General features: G+C 33.7%; 1 protein-coding gene across 1 annotated transcript in view; it reads right to left on the reverse strand.

Annotated features, from left to right (window-relative positions):
* LOC149786113 (uncharacterized) overlaps positions 1-20,181 on the reverse strand; it is a 76,939-nt gene that overhangs the window by 24,882 nt on the left and 31,876 nt on the right. The window contains exons 7-11 of the mRNA XM_089978116.1: positions 19,334-19,537; positions 15,859-15,986; positions 8,966-9,220; positions 6,931-7,064; positions 5,242-5,378 (exon numbers count right to left, since the gene is read on the reverse strand). Coding sequence (XP_089834242.1) covers positions 5,242-5,378; positions 6,931-7,064; positions 8,966-9,220; positions 15,859-15,986; positions 19,334-19,537 — 858 coding nt within the window. The remainder of the gene's footprint in view (positions 1-5,241; positions 5,379-6,930; positions 7,065-8,965; positions 9,221-15,858; positions 15,987-19,333; positions 19,538-20,181) is intronic.

Raw genomic sequence — 20,181 nt, forward strand, 5'->3', positions numbered from 1 at the left:
GGCAGCTGTTAGTACAATTTTTGTAAGTCTTTGGTATGACTCGGCTGGGGATCGAACCCACGACCTCCTGCATTCAAGGTGGATGCTCTAACCACTAGGCCACTGGAGCAATCATATGTCAATGAAATCCAACAGTGACAAAATAGGTTAGATATCTCCCCACTTTATTTTATTTTGACATATATACTATAATTCAATCTTCAATTTATCCCATTATGAACTAGACAAATTGTGAGCAATTTGCTCACATAATACACCCCTGCCTCACAAGCACCCCACCTCTACCCCATAAAAAAACCCAAGTCTCCAGTCATAGAAAGTGACATAATTATTGTAAAAATAGAGTAAGTACAGTGATTAATCAATATGTTTATCTTCTAAGGACGACCATAATATACACTAAAGTACACTGCAATCCACAAAGAAATTCAAAATTAATTGCATTCACAAAATTCTGTCGTGCACTGCTAGAGGTGTAAGTTGTAAAGGGTAATAACTCTTACAAAAATCAAGGGACAAAAAATTTGTCAGTATGTGCATCTTTTAATGATGACCATAATAGGACCAATAGGGCTAAACATGGAAAGACTAATTGCATTAACCAAATTGTGCTTGACAGATGGCCAGACAAAAGAATTATGATATATCCCTGTCTCAATTTCTAGATGCATATAATCTTAGTATTCCTTAAGGCAAACTAGTTAAGTATTTAAAAAAAAAATGTTTTATAGAATTATGTCTTGCCTGCATGTTGTGCCATCAGATAAATCCCTGTGATACACCCCTGACCTTAGGGTTAAACAAATGAACAACCACATAGATTGCCTTCAAAACCAACAATACCCAACAAACATATGACAAGGTATATACTTATACTGGTTTGGATTTCTCTTGAAAACAAACCAGAAATATATAGGAACAATAAAATTACTAAAGTACTATGTCCATCTAAAACTATCTACAGAATAACTAATACACTAAAACTTTATAGGGAAGACAAAGATATGGAAAAATACAGGAAAAAAATATATATCAGTAAACATATGAAATAAGACACAAAAACATGTTAAATAAAGTAAAAATAAACAATCCTACTATTAAATGGGATCCCATATGGAAACAATGGGCAAAAAATAAAAGAGACAAAAAAGCAAGCAAGACTATTATTATATCTACACAATGCATGGTGGACAGGGGAAAATGTTTTCAAAATGAAAATCCTGCAGAACATCAACCCCTGTCCAATATGTAAAAATGGCCCAGACATGAAAAACATTTAATTTTACAATGCAAAAAGAATGAAACACATAGTAATAAAATTATAAACAAAATTCAAAATACGATAGGATATTACAATGAAAATCAGCTTCTATACACTAGGGACATTATTGAATCCAAATTGTATAAAAAAATAACTGACTACATATACAATACTATGGGTATGAGAAGAAGAAACATATGGCTAACAGAATTAACAGTAACCTAAGAGTTGAACTCTGCCTACCCACTCCTACACTTCTTCCCCCCCCCACTCCTACCAACACGGAAAATACACCTAGGCTCTCACACCTGTCTATAAGATCAGATTACAAGCACAAACAGCGGGGAGCTAATTAGTTTCTCCACAGGCCCACTTGTTTAGTCGATAACATCCCTCCACCATATCTCCCCCCCCACCACTATACACTAATCAGCACCGTTTACCTGACTACAAAACTTCCCCCCCCCCAAGCTATAAGCCATTAAAGGGGCATTAGATCTGTATAAAGCTAATTTCATAGCTACCTGAATATGAATGCAGACGAAAAAAAACAAAAAATGTATAGCATAAAGCCAAAAGTGCACACTCAAGAGTAATGATATACAGCAAACGCATACCACCATGACCACATCCTACTTATCTGATGTTACCTGCCCAAACACTCAATAATTTATACATGGAAAACAGAAGAGGGGGAGCTCAAATACAAAAAGGCCATCCTTAGATGAGCCATCTCAAGAGAATCTTAAGTTTTGAGCCTCCCACAACAGTAGTAAATCACCCTACAAATCCCAAACTTAAACTCTTCAACAAATTATTCAATATTAAATCCAAAACTCATAGGCCAGAAAAAAAACACAAAAAAACATGCCTCTTCCAAAATACAATTCATAATAACACCGGAACAACAATAAAATATCAACAGAAATGCATAAAAGCACATACAATAGAGACCACAACAAGTAGACATATTATTAAATTCCCTTTTCGGCTTAAATCCTTATATATTCCAAAATCTTATTTTAGGAATAGATAGGGCATCCAGACCAATACATGATTTGACCAAGATAGCGCCAGTCCTCACAATAACAAACAAAAACAACAAAACATGCACATAAACTACAATGACAGGACAAAATGACTCTGGCAAAGTCACTATGTGTTCTTAACAACCAAGGGGAAAAGGGACGGAAACCAACCAGTGGCACAAAATGTTCCAAGGGGTGGGGAGTACAGACCAAAGCTCCAAGCAAAGGGAAAATGGAAACCAGGCCCAAGGCCAACCCAGGCCAAGGTAAGGGAGTATGTAAGGGAGTATGTAATATTACCAAAGCTTATGGGATAAAGAAACAAAAACAATATGATGAGCAAAACAAAAAGCAACCCTGCAAAAGTCATATACTATTTATATTATTATTTATCTAAAACAAATAAACACCAAACACTGGGGGGGGGGGGGGACAGGGAAACACATACAAGACACACATAATTATAAAAACAGGGTGCCACTTCTAAGTCCTAAACAGCAAGACATGCTACGAAAGGGCTAGGAGGTGTCAACAAATTGTGATGATATTTAAGCCTTTCTGAGCCTATGATGGGCTTATAAGAATGGAGGTTATCACAGTTTATTAATTTGCAAAGCACGAATAAGAATGCAAGACTCCATCATTCCCCAGTTTATTAATTTGCAAAGCATGAATAAGAATGCAGGACTCCATCATTCCCCAGTTTATTAATTTGCAAAGCATGAATAATAATGCAAGATTCCATCATTCCCCCCTTCATAAAACACCAGTTCATTTGGTGGACAACAGTATTGCATTTGAAACTTTGTGGACATTAATGATGATTTTACTGCAGTAAATTGAGTTTGGTGAAAATTTGAGGACATTAATGATAATTTTACTGCTGTAAATTGAGTTTGGTGAAAATATGAGGACATTAATGATAATTTTACTGCTGTAAATTGAGTTTGGTGAAAATCTGAGGACATTAATGATAATTTTACTGCTGTAAATTGAGATTGACATGAAAATTTGTGGACAATAATGATGAATTTACTGCTTTAAACTGAGTTGGACTGCTGAAAATTTGAGGACATTAATGAGGATTTTACTGCTGTAAATTGAGTTTGATGTGAAAATTTGTAATTATTAATGATTGTTTTACTGCTGTAAATCATGCTGTACTGGAAACGTATTTAAGAAGCTGATGAAAACAATATACAATATATCCTCATCCATACGTTAGAGCCAACTGCAAAAATGCACAGATCCATATCTGCCATCGCATGATGTAACATATCTGGGTCTATGGAGTTTATTAAGATTAATAAGTAGAACAAAAAACACAGACCCTGATCTGCAGGTACATTATGTGAGGACTGATCATGGTCTATCCTGAACCAAAGTTTTAGGCAAGCAGCTATGGTAACCATTATTAATATTGTAACATCTAAAACATAAGGCTTTTATCCCTATTCTAACACAATATGGACATTTTAATTGCACAATAACCAAAAACGCAAGGCTCCCTGGCATAACATCACAAGGACAGTCATGATGTCATCATAGTTTAAAAGTCTCCAACAATAAATCATATATTTTACTGATTAAAATGTGAAAGTTTAACTAATCATAAAGTGCATTACAGTTGCTACTGTGTTATAGATCTGCCAACCCTAGCATGAATTACTCAGTCAGGCAGTCATACTATTTCCATAAGTTAGACAATGTTTCAATCAGATGTAATAAAATATCATGTATTGCTATTGTCAATTTGGGAACATGCATTTGAAAATTTAAAAAGTGTGATCTGAGACTAATGCAGCAAAGACAAACATTATGTTCAACTAAAAAAGTTTGTAAAGTACACTTAGATCTTAATTACATCCAGTACAGTTTCAGAAACTGCAGTTCCCAACCCCATAGGGCTTACAAGCTTGTCACTTGACCTCCCAACCTGATGTAATCTCTAATTTTTTACAATGGCAATGGCAATCATTTCTCCTCCCATACTCAATCCAATATGACACAATGTCCAATAAATGTAATTATTGCCTATCTTGCTTTTTTCTTGAGAATCTGAACATTCCTTTTTATACTTCTATGCTGATTGTTTTACCTTATAAAGAGATTCATTGTCTCTTTCATCTTCAATGTGCTTATGTTCATTCAATGCTAGAGCGTCTGCCTCAGATGCAGGAAGTCATGGGTTTGATCCCCGGCCGAGTCATACCAAAGACTTATAAAAATGGTACTAACAGCTGCCTCGCTTGGTGCTCAGCATTAAGAGGTTAGTGTCAGGACTGGTCGGCCTGGTGTCAGGATAATGTGACTGGGTGGGACATCATGCTACATGTTTGCGGCATGATGCCCCAGTGATAGACATCACTATAAACTGTCACACTGCAGACATAATAGCAATATGACTGAAAAATTGTTAAAGCTACGTTAAAATTCCAGAGTACACACACACACATTTGATGTTACAGCATCACCTTGATCATGTAGGCATTTTGCACAAAAATATGAGCAATTTAAAGCATCTGAAGTACAACTTTACACATTTGATTGGTTCCCTGCTCAATTCCACTGAATCTAAAATGAAATTCACATCTGGATCAAGGACAGACAAGCCAGTTTCTCAATTTGACAGCAGTAATTCTGTGGTCTGTAATTTACGAGTCATTTCAAAAACTGTATGGGCGGTCAGGTCTGGAAGATGCATAATTAATTGAAAGCAATAATTAATCAACAGCCATATTTTTTTGCAGAAATTTTCAGGTTCATGTAAATGTTTAGCTGAATTTTCCAATTTTTTTAAATTCATAAACTGACTAGATGCCAAAATCAAACTAAACAGCAATATGGTCAATATAGTCATTTCAAAGAAAAACCTGTTTTAACATCATCTTCATTCTGTCTTTTTCTCTCCATAAATTATACATTATTTTAATTTCTTTTTTTCTGTTATACCTTGTGATAATGTCAAGACCCTGTTGTGTCTTCATCTTCCTGATGAATATAGCACGTAAATAGGCACCCAGAAATTTTTCAACATCAGTGACAATCATTTGGAAACTTCTGTAATGATCATCAAATCTGGCTTCATCCTACAAGAAACAAAAAGGAATTCTGCAAAATTAGGATAATTAGTATACACATATAAAATTAGCATATACAGACAAAAAGTGCACATGGGATATCTGGTATTTCTGTAGCAAACATATGGGCATATATACATGCATATTTGTAAAAGATCAGTTAAGCCTATGACACATATTTGCTCTCCTAACAATATCTGTATTGTTCATTATATGCTTAGTGTGGACATATACTTATTTACCTTGCTATGCTTCCCCACCCCACCTACTTATATTAACCATTTGATGGAAATATGCCATTCAATCTAACTGAGCAAGATAAATATCAAACCAAAGAAATGGTTATACTGTAATACATTTCATTATCGATATGAACATATCAAATAAAAGTGCATATAACCATCACCAGTCTAAAAAATTAAGAATATTCAGAATTTCTGCAGTATAATGCTGTCTATGGGAGACATAAGGTATACCACCTTACAATGAAGTACACAATAGACACACCCTCTTTACAACACTGTCAATGGGAGCCATGGAATATACCAAGTTACAATGAAGTACATGACACTCTTTTTTAATAATGTTATCTGTGGGTGACAATGGAATATATCATTTTACAATGAAGTACACAATAGACACTCCCCCTTTATAACACTGTATATGGAAGACATGGAATATACCAACTTACAATGAAGTACATGACACTCTCTCATTATGACACTGTATACGGGAGACATAGAATATACCAACTTATAATGAAATACATAATAGACACTCCCTCTTTATAGTACTGTCTATGGGAGACATGGAATATGCCACCTAACAAAGAAGTACATGATAGACACTCCCTCTTTATAATGTAGTAGACATGAGGTATACCACCTTAGAATGATGTATACAATACAGCACTCCTTCATTATAATGATGTCTATGGGAACCATGGAGTATACTGTCTTATAGTAAAGAATATGGTACAGTATTCCATTATTATAATGCTGTCTAATGGAGTCATGGAGTCTTCTGCATTATAATGAGGTACATAATACAACACTCCTGCACAATAATGATGCATATGGGAGCCATGGAGTACACCACCTTATAACAATGTACATTATAACTATAATTTTACTATTTCATAATAAAATGGGATCCTGTAACTATACCTGATGTATAAAAGAAATGGTGTTATAATGAAAGGCCTTACAGTGAGAAGTGCTGTACACTTAACCAAAATATATCATATTATAACAACATCTTCCTATTTTTCCTATTTACTTGACATTTGACGTAATCCAAGGTAGAACAAAGAATATTACCCATAACAGAGCGTTCATTGTTAGACAAAAGTAATAAATGTACAAAGTATTAATAAATCTAGTCAACGGGCAAAACTTTACTTTATTTATTTCCATATGTCGTTGCCAGATTTTCTACTGAATGGTGCCTGTTTTAAATCTAATGACCTGTGATCTTTTAAGTTTTTTGTGACACCATTTTGCTACTGTAGTAGTAAAAATTTTAATTCATTTGCTTTTCATTAATGTGTGTCACACATTACCTTAGATTCTACATCCAGCATGGTTTTGGTTGTGACGTGATCACTCATGGCATGTTTCATACTCTTCAGATGATCCATCAATATGAAACTGATGCTGGGTCCCTCATCTTCCTCATCCTCAGGATAATATTTCCCTGTAATAAACAATGTACAGATCAAAATCATACCAGGCTTTCATGTGGCTTTGGCCCCATAGTCTTGAAACTATCTGAGCACAAAAATACAACTAATGTTATAATTTATAAACTTATAAACTTTATAACATCTTTCCTTGTTGAGTTAAGAGCTGAGAAAATGTTGACATAACCCTAAAGTTTGAATCACTACATACACACCAAATTGTAATGAGACTGAGATATTCTCAGCAGGGTTTCTAATTTTGGTATTTTGCATCTATTGCTACTGTCAATTTAGAAAATATGCATTGGAAAATATTTTAGAAGTGTGGAAGACAAAGCAATATTATGTTTGACTAAAATGTTTGTAAAGTATGCTTCGGTCTTTATGATGCCTAGTTCAGTTTCAGAAATTGAAGTTCCAAACTCAACAATCATTTTGTAATATATCTCATCCTGATACAATCATTATTAAATTTTCTGTAATTCACATGTAGGCAGCAGCATCTTTCCTGCTGCACATATGACTAAACTTTTCATGTAATTGTCACTTTCCCTTTCTTTTTCACCTTTAATGGCCAGGCATCTGAATATTCAGTTTGATAATTCTGTATTGATTATTTTGACTTTAAAAAGATGAAGTCCCCTTTGACTTCAAAATGTTTTTGTTTTTAGGATGATATTTCTAGATGATAATAAAACATAAAAGCAAAACAGGTGTTCTGCATGAACCACAAGAACAGATTAAAGTACCAATATCTCTATAGTCAGGTTCCATGACCAACTCAACTGAGTCAAAAATGACAACCTGGATCCAGACTGAATCCAGAAAGCAACAGTCATTCTGGGACTGCTAATTTGCATAAAGAACCCCAAAAACAGAAATCTATCAGCTGGAGACTGCCAGTAAATGTGTACTTCCATGTAGACTGCCAGTAAATGTGTACTTCCATATAGATTGCCAGTAAATGTGTACATCCATGTAGACTGCCAGTAAATGTGTACTTCCAAGTAGACTGCCAGTAAATGTGTACTTCCAAGTAGACAGTAAATGTGTACGTCCATGTAGACTGCCAGTAAATGTGTACTTCCAAGTAGACTGCCAGTAAATGTGTGCTTCCAAGTAGACTGCCAGTAAATGTATACTTCCATGTAAACTGCCAGTAAATGTGTACTTCCATGTAGACTGCCAGTAAATGTGTACTTCCATGTAGACTGCCAGTAAATGTGTACTTCATGCAGACTGCCAGTAAATGTGTACTTCCATGAAGACTGCCAGTACATGTGGCTGATACACTACACTACTGAGGTTACTAGTAATGTGGGCATGCATGGGGACTATTAGTTGGCAGCTTCTACATTTTTAGCATACTGACTATACCACTGAAAGCAAAACTGACACATGCAGTGAGGTCAGCTCAGTACATTGGCTCTGGGATACAAACATTGATGAAATCCAGTAAGATCCTGAGGTCATCATAGCTTCATTAGATGTAAATGTGATTCTCACATTGGTCAAACACTATTTTTGAAGCAAAGAAAAGGACCGAAAAAAATAATGCTTATGAGTTAATATCAGCCTTAAATGGCTTTCATTGACCCAAGATTAGGAATGAACATTGACAGAGGTACTTCTGAAAACATGGTACCTTTTTTGAACTATCAGTTTATAATGTAAAAATACCAAATACACAATGAAATACACAATTCAAGAAACAACACCAAGTTTGGCAACAGCTTGCAACATAAAGCAGTTGGCATTTGAGAACTCAAATTACTTTGTTAAAACAAATAAGAGCTGTATTCACCCAAATGTGATTCATGATGTCCATACAATATGAACCTCATCATTAAAAAAAATTCAAAACATTTCCAAACTGAACTTGGTAAAACCAATAAATTAAAAATATCTCCGTTACTCAAGATGGCCAGCTCTTCGTCAGACAAGCCATGCCGGTTGTTGACGACATCAAACACCTCATCGGCCTGATCAGCTGTAGGGTCGTGCTTCCGTTCTTCCTTTGCTGTCACCAGCTCTTCCTCTTCCTGCTCATCTGAGTCCTCAGCTTTCTCATCATCTTCTGCAATAACCTTTAAACTTCGATCTGGGGATGCTAGATGAGTCTGTGTTGTCAGCCGTAATTCTATATCCTCTTCATCATCATAATTCAAATCTAAGAATTAAAAGGTTATTGACAATTATAAAATTACTAGCCACATGATTCAGTCTTTTCAGCATTTTCTAGAAATTGTATCAACCTACTGAAAAAAATCATAACCTACTTTAATTTAAACATGTGTCCTGCTGAGTATATTTGTAAAGCAAAACTGACTTAATACTTATTCAATAATTTAGCAGATAAAATTTCAATGTACATGATGTTACCAGTTTTATTTTGATAAGTTGACTGGTTACTATATTTATTCACTAGCTTCCTGACTCTGTAGAGACAAGTCTAAGAAAAGGACTAAGAAACAGTCAGCAAATAATAACAAAACAAAAATAGCAATGGTGACATTTCATACATTGAATTTTGTCTGCTTAATTAATACATTTTCATTGACAAATACATTCAACAAGACATTTGTTAAGTTAGACAATCATTATTTTTCAATCAGTTGTTAGGCTGAATCAAGGTGAAGGAAGCAACACTTTAAGTTAAGATATGTAATTTTTCTCATTAACATCACCTACATGAAAATCTGGGATAAATTAAGATTGTGAATCAATGCAATGATGTGTTGAACTAGACTTGGCATATGTATCCTCTCACATTACATTACACACATACACAATTCTGGAAATATACCATTATTCTTTATTACTTAATTGAGGATAAAATGGGTTTTATAAGGTTTTTCAAGGCAAACTGTATTTACTCTAGCAGTTCGTTACATTTATTTTTCCCAAGAATTCACAAACAGACATGTCTGTGCATGCTGCAACTGACTTTGAAACAAACAAATTGCTGCATATTTATAACAAAACTCTATTTGATTAAAATCAAGAGTTACTTATAAATAGATCGGATGGACACATGTACAATCTTTCAATTCACCAATTAAATTACAGTTTTCATGTTTCTGAAAGTGAAAATCATTTGAAATATCTTTTAACTAATGAAAACGCTCCCTAATATTAAAAAGAATTCTATTAAAAACAAGTGGAACAAGAATTCCCCACGTAACCAAAGTATCAACTTTGATAGGTGTCTGTCATACCATGATTATGTTTTCAGTCTTGATATTTATGAGACTGATCCAGACTCCGAGTCATGAAAAAGTACTGAGAATCAGTCCACATATTAAAAAAGGGTAGTTAGTTATTAATTTCCCAGTAAACCAATTCCATTTTTATGTCAGGTGCTGTTTTGGTAAAAAAAAAATTGTTAAGAAAATGAAAATCATGCTTATAGGGATTCAGAAATCAATTATCAAGTGTATATTACATTTAATGTAATTTTGATAAATTGCAGACTTTAGCAATGCTAAAAGATAGCTCCATTCAAGTCTAATCTATGTCAATAACAACTGTTTTCTACAAACTAAAAGTTAAATTCAACTATTCCACTATACTAACATTAGGTATATCAAACATGAGAAAACTACTGACAGAGAGAATAAGTTTGAATTTCCTTGTTAAACCATCAAACAGAGACCCATCAAGAATTATGTCCATTGTGAGATAATACTATTTAAAGAAACACTATCAGAAAATATAAAAGTTTTGAAAATCTATACAATATCAAGAAAATAAAAGATATGATGGTCTCACTACTGGATTAAAAGAAAACTGGCTGATTGATTGGAGTTTAATGGTACATCAACACATAGATCTAGGTACAGTCTAACAGTTGAATTTAACTGAAGAGAATAACAAAGGAAAATAGCATTTTACTTTAAATGAGTCACCCTCTATAAATAAATAAATAAATTATTATTATTATTATTATTATTATTATTATTAATGGTTATATAATGTTTGAGCAATTCAGAAAAGGGTGACCATGGTAAATGACCTGACTTGGTCCAAGCATGATTCAAACCCAATACCTATCTGGTCATAAAAAGTCTGGCATGATAACTGCTGCCATACTGCATTACAAGATGAAAGAAGAAGAAGAATTTCCTTTTAAACAAATCTCTGTTTAAAAAACAGAATTCTCCTGACACTTCAAACAAAACTAATGGAACATGAAAACCAATGCTATTGATGAAGAGTCAATATCTGCATAACTGAAAAAGAGAAAGATTTTGGTTTGTACTTATGGATCAAATTATCTGTCTTGCCAATCATCCATAACCCTCTTTATTTAAAGGGGCATTATTATGATGTTCCTGCTTTATTTTGTTTTTCTTCTATTCCTGGATGAGTAGACAGTTGAACACATTCCAGGCATAACACATGTGTCTATAAGACTGTTACAATGGTGATTATTATCATGACCATTGAAAACAGGCACAATAAAGAAAATTATTAATAATATAATAAACAAAACTCTTTGTGTAAATGAAACAAAAAAGACAAGAATATACAGTTAGATGTCCTAAAAAGATTATGATGAAACACCAGTTGTAAAGTATATACAATTATTCAACTTGGTCATATAAAAAATGTAAACAGATATCATTGCTGCCATTTATGCAAAAATTCACAATTTCCTTCTACATTTTAAAGGGATTTTAAATTATTATAGCTCTGAAGCATCAAAATGTTAATGTAGGGTCTTTTTATTTTTATATTTTCAGTAATAAATATATACATATAATCTTAAGTCAGCATAAATGTAAAAACAAGATAGAATACACAAACAGGAAAACCAAGCCATGTAAATTCAGACACTTGCTAAGTGAAACATATCTGTGTGACCCTAGTTTCAAAACCAAATGATTTGTCAAAGTGATCAGTTATTAATATTTTGTTCCCTTTTCCTGTATCACATTTAGTATAATAGAAAGAAAATTTAAGCACAGTGTATGTCATATAAAGACACAGTGTGTGCCCTACAAAGACAAAATGACATTAATTGTGTATATATATGTACATTTTATCAACAATTAGTAAAATGTGATAATGTGATACTGAAATATGTATGATCCATGACATAACAGCGTTTATCACCTTACATTCAAATAGCACCCTGGTGCCTCATTATAAATAGCACATGTAAAACTATGAAATAACTTACTGATGGACCCTACATGGAATAGCCATTAAGTAATACTAAATTACTGCAATTACTTATATGAAATACATATAATTTTAAACTTACATTCATCAGACATGATAAATTCCACTTGGTACATAAAATTTGTACTGTATATACTTGCTTATAAGTTGAGTCAAACTGCACATGACAAAGATCCTGATCTGCTGTAGCATAATGCACCTGCAGATCAAGGTTCATATGGTTTGTTTCATTGATTACTCCTAATAAACTGCAGAGACACAGACCTGCCAGTACATAATGTGCCAGCAGATCTGGGTCTGTTCAGTTTGCAGTTGGACTGATCTTATAAGCAAGCACATATGGTATCTAATTAACACTTACATAAGATCTATTGTATTGGTCTGACAAGAAATGCTGACAATGAAAAACAAAAAGTGTTGATGAGACAAAATAAAGGTGTTGTATGTAGTTGTGATGACAGCTACTCAGAAATCAAGCCACATAACACCAATGTCCTACTGACCAAAAGCTTCCTAAACTTGACAACACCATATCTTACCTATTTCAGATGGAGCTATGAAAAAATGGTAACATATTCATATCTACCACATACATATAATTTGTAAAATTTTATCACAGTGCATGCATTAGTGGATTTTCCACAAGAAATAAATTTGATAATGGCAAAAAGTCATGGTGGTCAAGAGATATTGATCACATTATGACCAAGAATTCAGATGTGGCATTTTGTTACTTGCATCATCTAGTGGAAGCATGGTCAACTGTCATGTATGAGTATGTGGTTCCAAAATGTTGGGGTATTTTCTTTAGCTTTTATCATTTATTTGCTTTTTTTAACCTTGAATTAGGAAAGAGAATTAAGTTATTACTGATATTTTCTATGCAAACGTAAACATTTCAGAACATAAACAGTTAATGGCTAACATTATTACATGGGATACTATAAGAAATCAAACTGTTACACGTTAATGTTTCATATGAATTTTGTTAATTTTACTTTTCAGTGAAGACTAAAATATAATGAAATCATTTATCTAACACCAAAAAGATTAGGATTAATAAATGGCTAAAATGAACGGTATTAAAGTTGACTGAATTAGGTATTTTTCAATGAAAATTAAAGGCTGTGAAACCAAACATTTTATGCAATTTGGAATAACACAACCACTCTTAGGAATGCAACTATCATGTAAGGATGGGGTTAGCTGTAAATCAATATATATATATATATATATATATATATATATATATATATATATATATATATATATATATATATATATATTAGTTCTCTATCTGATAGACACAATAACCCAATAACCCACTTGTTTCTTGTTGATACACAACTTATTATTTCTGTATCCCTTATTATAAATTACCCCTAGTAATTCTAACATGTAGGAATCCAGATTTTTTCTTACATTTTGTGTTTAGTGTTTGCTTTGTGTGTGTAAACTGTTCAGGTTGAAACAGTGAGAAACTGTTTTGAATCTGCAACATTCTCTGTCTGTCTGTCCGTCTCTCTCTTTATATATATATATATATATATATATATATATATATATATATATATATATATATATATATATATATATAGACACATACACACACATCTACTCATCAAGATATGATATTTTCTTATTCAAAACTTCAAATAATAATAATTATAATAACTTTAGTTTTCAAACCTTAAGTTATAATGCAATTGCAGATAAGTGTACATAGTTAAAAAGAAAGAGCATGAGTAACAATAATATCTATATGAAAAAAAGCATTACTATAAGTTTTTGTTCGAGCATGGAAGATCGTGTCAATTTATTTATTTTCATTGTTATAAATTTTCTTGGTTTGGGGAAAAATTACATTTACATAATATTTAAATATGTGGATGTGGAAAGGGGTTCTACTTCTTCCATAGATAAATTCTTGACCACAGACTTCACATTTGTGGATCTTGGAAGGGGTTTTCCTGTTTCCAGAAAGAAAATATGTTACACTGATTCTTCAAATTTGTTTATGTGGTAAAGGGTTCTACTATTTCCACTGAGAATTATTGTCCACTGATTCTTCAAACTGCGACTTAAAAAGCAACCACAAAATCCATGAGAATAGGTACTCAATGAAAACAGCAAATTTACAGTGTTTGAAAATTTCTATTTAGCTACAAGCAGGTAAGGCATTACAAACTGTTCTATCTTTGTTGCCATATACCTACAGACATCCAAAATTCTACAATACTACTCGATCATCAAATATTCTACACTACTACCATACCATCAAATATTCTACTCTACAACCATATGCCACCATTAAATATTCTACACTACTAACATACCATCAAATATTCTACACTACAACCATACTCCACCATTAAATATTCTACACTACTAACATACCATCAAATATTGTACACAACTAACATACCATCAAATATTCTACACTGCTACTACTCTGCCATTAAAATGTCTTCTACAGGATAACTTATTACACTGCACTTGAACTTTTGTTCTAAATGTGAAACTTTGTATAAATGCTGTATAGCTCAGGGGCACATCTGACATAACCTGTAGTACTCCTGTTCAATTCTGACAATGGACAACTTGACCCTATGTGTCAATCTACACAGACTGGTATTGAGCTTAACCGAAGCAATAATGAGGACAAAAATGGTCCTATGAACAAGAGATCTCAGACCCAAGTTCAAATTACACTCAAACATTCAGTCTCTCAAAATTGCATAGGATGGTATATTTAATAAATTTTAGTTTTACTGTGTCCTACAATCAGGATAGATATTTTGTGTTTTGTTTTATATCAGTGTGCGATGACTTTGGTTCTACCAGAAAATTCAAAATGAAGTGGCATCTTCCAAGCCTATGGCTTAGACTGGGTTTGTCTCTTTGGAAAAGCTACAGACTATCTTAAGGGTTTTAGATAAGCTGGCATTTTAAGGTAGATATTTTCTTGGAATTGTTCTAATTTGTCTTCAATACAAATCCAATTTGCCCTGATACAATTATTTGATATTCTAACAAGTGGAACAATTTTGCCTCCTAAATGGACCCTGTTGTTCATTATCCAAATAGTCCTGTTTCCAATCATACACACATAATGTGCATCTAAAGTATTAACCCAGATCAACCTAAATATGATGCACCAACAAATCAGAATGTATGATGTGCATTCTAGTCATGTTTTATAATGAACATCAGAACTCGATCCACATTATACACAAACCAATAATCTATGCTGTTCATTCTACTTATGTTTTAAGTAAACATCATAAACCCATATGTCTCCACATAATGCACTGTTCATACTACCGTTTTGGGTAAACATCACTGACACTGATCTGTTGTCACATTATGCCACAGAAGATCTAGGTCAATACTATCTGACAGTGTTTTATACAATAATAAATATTTAATATTAAGTTTGCATAATATTAACCATTTGGTGTATTTTATATGCTTTTAAATACATGATATTACAGCTGCTTATAATCTTGTGCCATTTTCATCAAGGATAATCTTCCTCATAGTTGAACACTACAAAATCTCTACTTGACCTGTGGAATTAATAACAATTATTTTTCAAATATGGATGGTTAAATCACTCACTTTTTGGCCTTTGCTGTGATTCTTGATTCATTTTCCTGTACCTAGTTTTGTCATCCTCCTCTGACTGGTCATCAATTACCAGATTCTCTTTTCTGGGCTTGGGAATTCCACTTGTGGCCTTTACCAACCTAATAACAAGTGAAAAAAAATTATTTTTTGTATGAATTAAGGCAAGCAAAAATTGTGGATTATTCTGGAAATTCTTGCTACTTCTGTATTTGTGACATACACTGCTCCCTCGATAACTCGCGCCCGGATAACTCGCGATCCCGCTTATAACGCGGTGTCCATCTTGGCTCCCGATTTTTTCCAGAGAAAATGTATTTAAAATATCTTTAAAATATGCTGAACATGAAAAAATTACGATAAGAATTGGATAAATTAAACCTTGATATATTGCTCGTTTTATCATCGAAAATGGTGATTAATGCCCGTAAAAATATAATCCATATTTTGAAATTTGCAAGTTCTAAATAAGAATTAATTTCAGAGATCTCGAAAACGCTTAATTACGCGTATTTGGATGCCAATTTTTGATCTGGGACACAGAAAATCAATGAGGCAGGAGTCCTCCGTATGCATGTAATAGGTGCGCAGGAAAATTCAAAGATTTGCCGGTCCTGTTTCAGCCACCTGCTTTGTGGAAAAATGTGTTGATCAGTTAACTGTGCTGATATTTACAATGACAGAATTCAGTGACTGAAAGACTCTTTGATGTACATACATGTTGCCATTTTATAAGAGTACATAAGAAAAAGAACATGATGCAATAGCTAGGCGGCTAGTTCAAAGGCTTTGACTGGTGGCCGGGTGAGAAAATGTACTGATATTTAGTGATTGAATTCAGAGGCAGAAAGACCCAGGTTTAAAATCCTAGCAAGACCTCTGTTTCAAGATATCATATATTATGTAAGTTTTTATGATAAATAGTTGTCAGTATACTGTAAATAAACAGTCTGGTGAAATAGCGACCAATGAAAACTTCTGGTAAATGCTAACAGGTGGCAACAAAGAATGAAATAAACACCATTTAAATGTCTTCCTGTGTGAAAGTCACGTTCTAATCCTTTAATTCCATTTCAGTGTAAACATTATAATCACAACATATTCTGTTCATTGAAAACATGAAAAAAGTCAATCGACCGTCACATCGAAACCCGTGAGTACTTCTGTGAGAACTTAATTACATGCCGGCTTTGTTCTGATCAACAACTTGGTGAAGTGTTTGTTGCATTAAAAAATCGATTACAAGAGACCTGGGGTGCTGGACTAAGGGTCTTGCAGCTGCATTTGACGTAAAGCAAAACAGTAACAGAGACAGCGACGATGATAGTGACTTCGAATGTTTCAGTGAAACTGATGTCATTAATGCCGAGGCTATTTGGGAGAAATTCGTACAGACTCATGGTCCTGAGATGGGCGTTTCTCTCGATGATATGGAGAAGTGGATTTGTGCTGACAATGATTGCCCCACAGCTGAATACATGTCAGATGAAACAATAATTAATTCTATAACGAACAAATTTGCAGCAGAAGACGATTCTAACTGGAGTACCACAAGTGTTGAAAGTGATGCAGACGCAGAACTTGCACCACCTCCCCCCTCTGCACAGGAAGCAATCAAATATTTTGATATTGCCATAAGGTGGCTGGAGACCCAAAATGTTGACTATGTAAAGCTCATGCAGTTGAGAAATCTGAGGGACTTTGCTCGGCGGCAGAGAAACCAAGGAGTAACACACACACACAAAATTAACTAATTTTTTTCAAAAAGTGAATTGATATTTGTCAAGCGTGGCATGAACGGCAAGTATTAACTTATTCTAATTTACGTTGCTTTAAATCTGTAGACCAATTAAATATGTTGGTACTAATTAACCCTTGTTTTTTTGTTTTCCATTTTACTTCTATCGCATTCAAATCTATCTATCGTTCGATCGACACTGTTTCTCAAAAAGAGTCAATCTTTTGTATATAAAAAAACCGTCTAATTTGGATCAAACAATAAAACTAGAATGTATCCAATTCAACATAAAAATTAGTGCCGTAGTACACAATGTGTGAAGTGGTACACGTGTTAAGCAAACGGAAACCACGTGGAATAATGTTTTCGATGATCACCTCAATATACTGTAATTTATCCTGAAATTAATGTTGCCCTATGAGGAAATAATAAATAAAGTACACCGTTATGAAGAGATATTTATTCACAGTTAATCTCAGCACGATTATAAAGTGAGTATTCAACACTATAATCTGCATACCCCCCTCTTATTTTTCCTCTATGTCGTCAATCACTTTATTGGTTTGAGGCTTATTTTATAGGTCCCTCGATAACTCGCGCCTCACTTATAGTGTGGTCGATGTTTCTGGACCCTGATGTGCGCGAGTTTCACAAAATTTACATATAAATAACAATTATAACTGGATTTCCTTAAACTTACATAATTTATTCTATTGTTAAAGGTACTCTTTATTATTTAACAAATACTGGATGGTGCTGAGGACCTTATGGAAGTTGAAGGACCAGTCAGCTACCTGAGAAAAGGCATATTGACTGAATAAGTATCAGTTTGCAAAGGGAAGCAATTTAACAATGCATCCTGTACAAGGCTGATATTCAGAATCATTCGAATTCAGTGCATAACTGAAATACATAAATGGACCGGAACTCCATATCACTTTTTATGAACTGGTCAAGTTACATGGGATAAGATATGGGCCCTATTCATAAATATTTTCATCACTAAATATGTAATTTTTTATCGAATAATTTACGGCAAAAGATAATAAACTGTCTTTTTTTGATGAAATTGAACTGAAAAGGTCTCCAAAATTCATACTTTTTATACTAATAGAGGGGTTTCTCATTACAAATCCCCTCAGTATCATACAGATGCCACTCTGTTGAGTGTACAGTTACAAATAACACTGAATTGGTCAAATTTTGTTTTATTATTGATCCTTAATTTATTACACTTTATTTAAGTTCTTGTCTCTTAGGAATCAATCACAGCAAGCTCCCACACCATTAAATACTCTGTTTTGCGTTGTAATTCACTTTTAGGACAGAGCCATGTTGTAACATCCCTCATTACAAGACTCCTTCACTTATAATGTGTGTGGGCCCCGAGTGGCCAAGTGGTCTAAAGCGCTCTTCGTTACGGATCACTGCCATCTCACCTCTGTCTGCGGCGGTTCGAGTCTAAGATTCAGCCAATGTGGGCATGTGAGAAAGCTTGCCAGTAGCTTCTCGTGGGTCGGTGGTTCTTTCCGGGGTTTTCCGGGTTCTTCCTCCACCATTAATACTGGCCGCCATGTATAGCCTATCGTGCTGAAAAATGGCATTAAACCCCACAACAACAACAACACTTATAATGTGGGTCACTTTTATGGGCTCCATGAACAGCACTCAAAAAATAGAGAGCACTGTACAAATTTTGATTCCATTATCAATAAATGCCTGTTATTTTACTTTGTGTATTGAGCCAGTGTATTGATGACATCTATGAGCTGCCGGATTCGGGCACAGAACTGGTCCATATGATTCATGATTGCTTCTTCATCAGAAATTGGCACTCCATGACCCTGGACATCATTCAGAAGTGATGATAGCCCCTTCTTAGCTCCAGACTGACCAGTCACTCTAGACTGACCACTGGTCACTCCCTGTTTGGACCTATCAAAAGAGAGATCATAACACAGATGTTCTATAGTATATATATAATAACCCCATGATTTCAAAATAAAGATTTGATTTAGTCAACAACAGAAAATATAGGGGGCAATTAACCACTTCAATTGGAAAAAAGGGCAGATATTTCTAAATTAAGGATAGATTTAGAGGTTGGACTTGCAAATACAATGCTTGACTGTTATTCAGTTGTTGGTTTTTGCAGAATTGTTTAGAAAATAGCATGAATTTAATACCTACACGTCCTAAAATAGACAAAATAAAGAAACAAATATACTTATAGCCCCAGTAGAGGAGGAAATATTCACATCCAAGAATAGACCCAATAAAGAAACCTATTCACTACCTAGAATAGCCCCAATAAAGAAAATATATTCACATCCTATAATATTCCCAATAACGAAAAAATATTCACATCCATGAATAGACCAAATAAAGAAAAATATGCACATCTGTGAATAGACCCAACAAAGAAAAAATATTCACATCCATGAATAGACCTAACAAATAAAAATATTTACATCCTAGAATATACTCAAATAAAGAAAAAAAATGTTTGCATCCTAGAATAAGACCCAATAAAGAAAAATATATTCACATCCTTGGATAGAAAAAAATCAAGAAAAATA

This window comes from Sinohyriopsis cumingii, chromosome 12 (assembly GCF_028554795.1).
Source record: "Sinohyriopsis cumingii isolate HCF-2022 chromosome 12, ASM2855479v2, whole genome shotgun sequence".
Lineage (NCBI taxonomy): Eukaryota > Metazoa > Mollusca > Bivalvia > Unionida > Unionidae > Sinohyriopsis > Sinohyriopsis cumingii.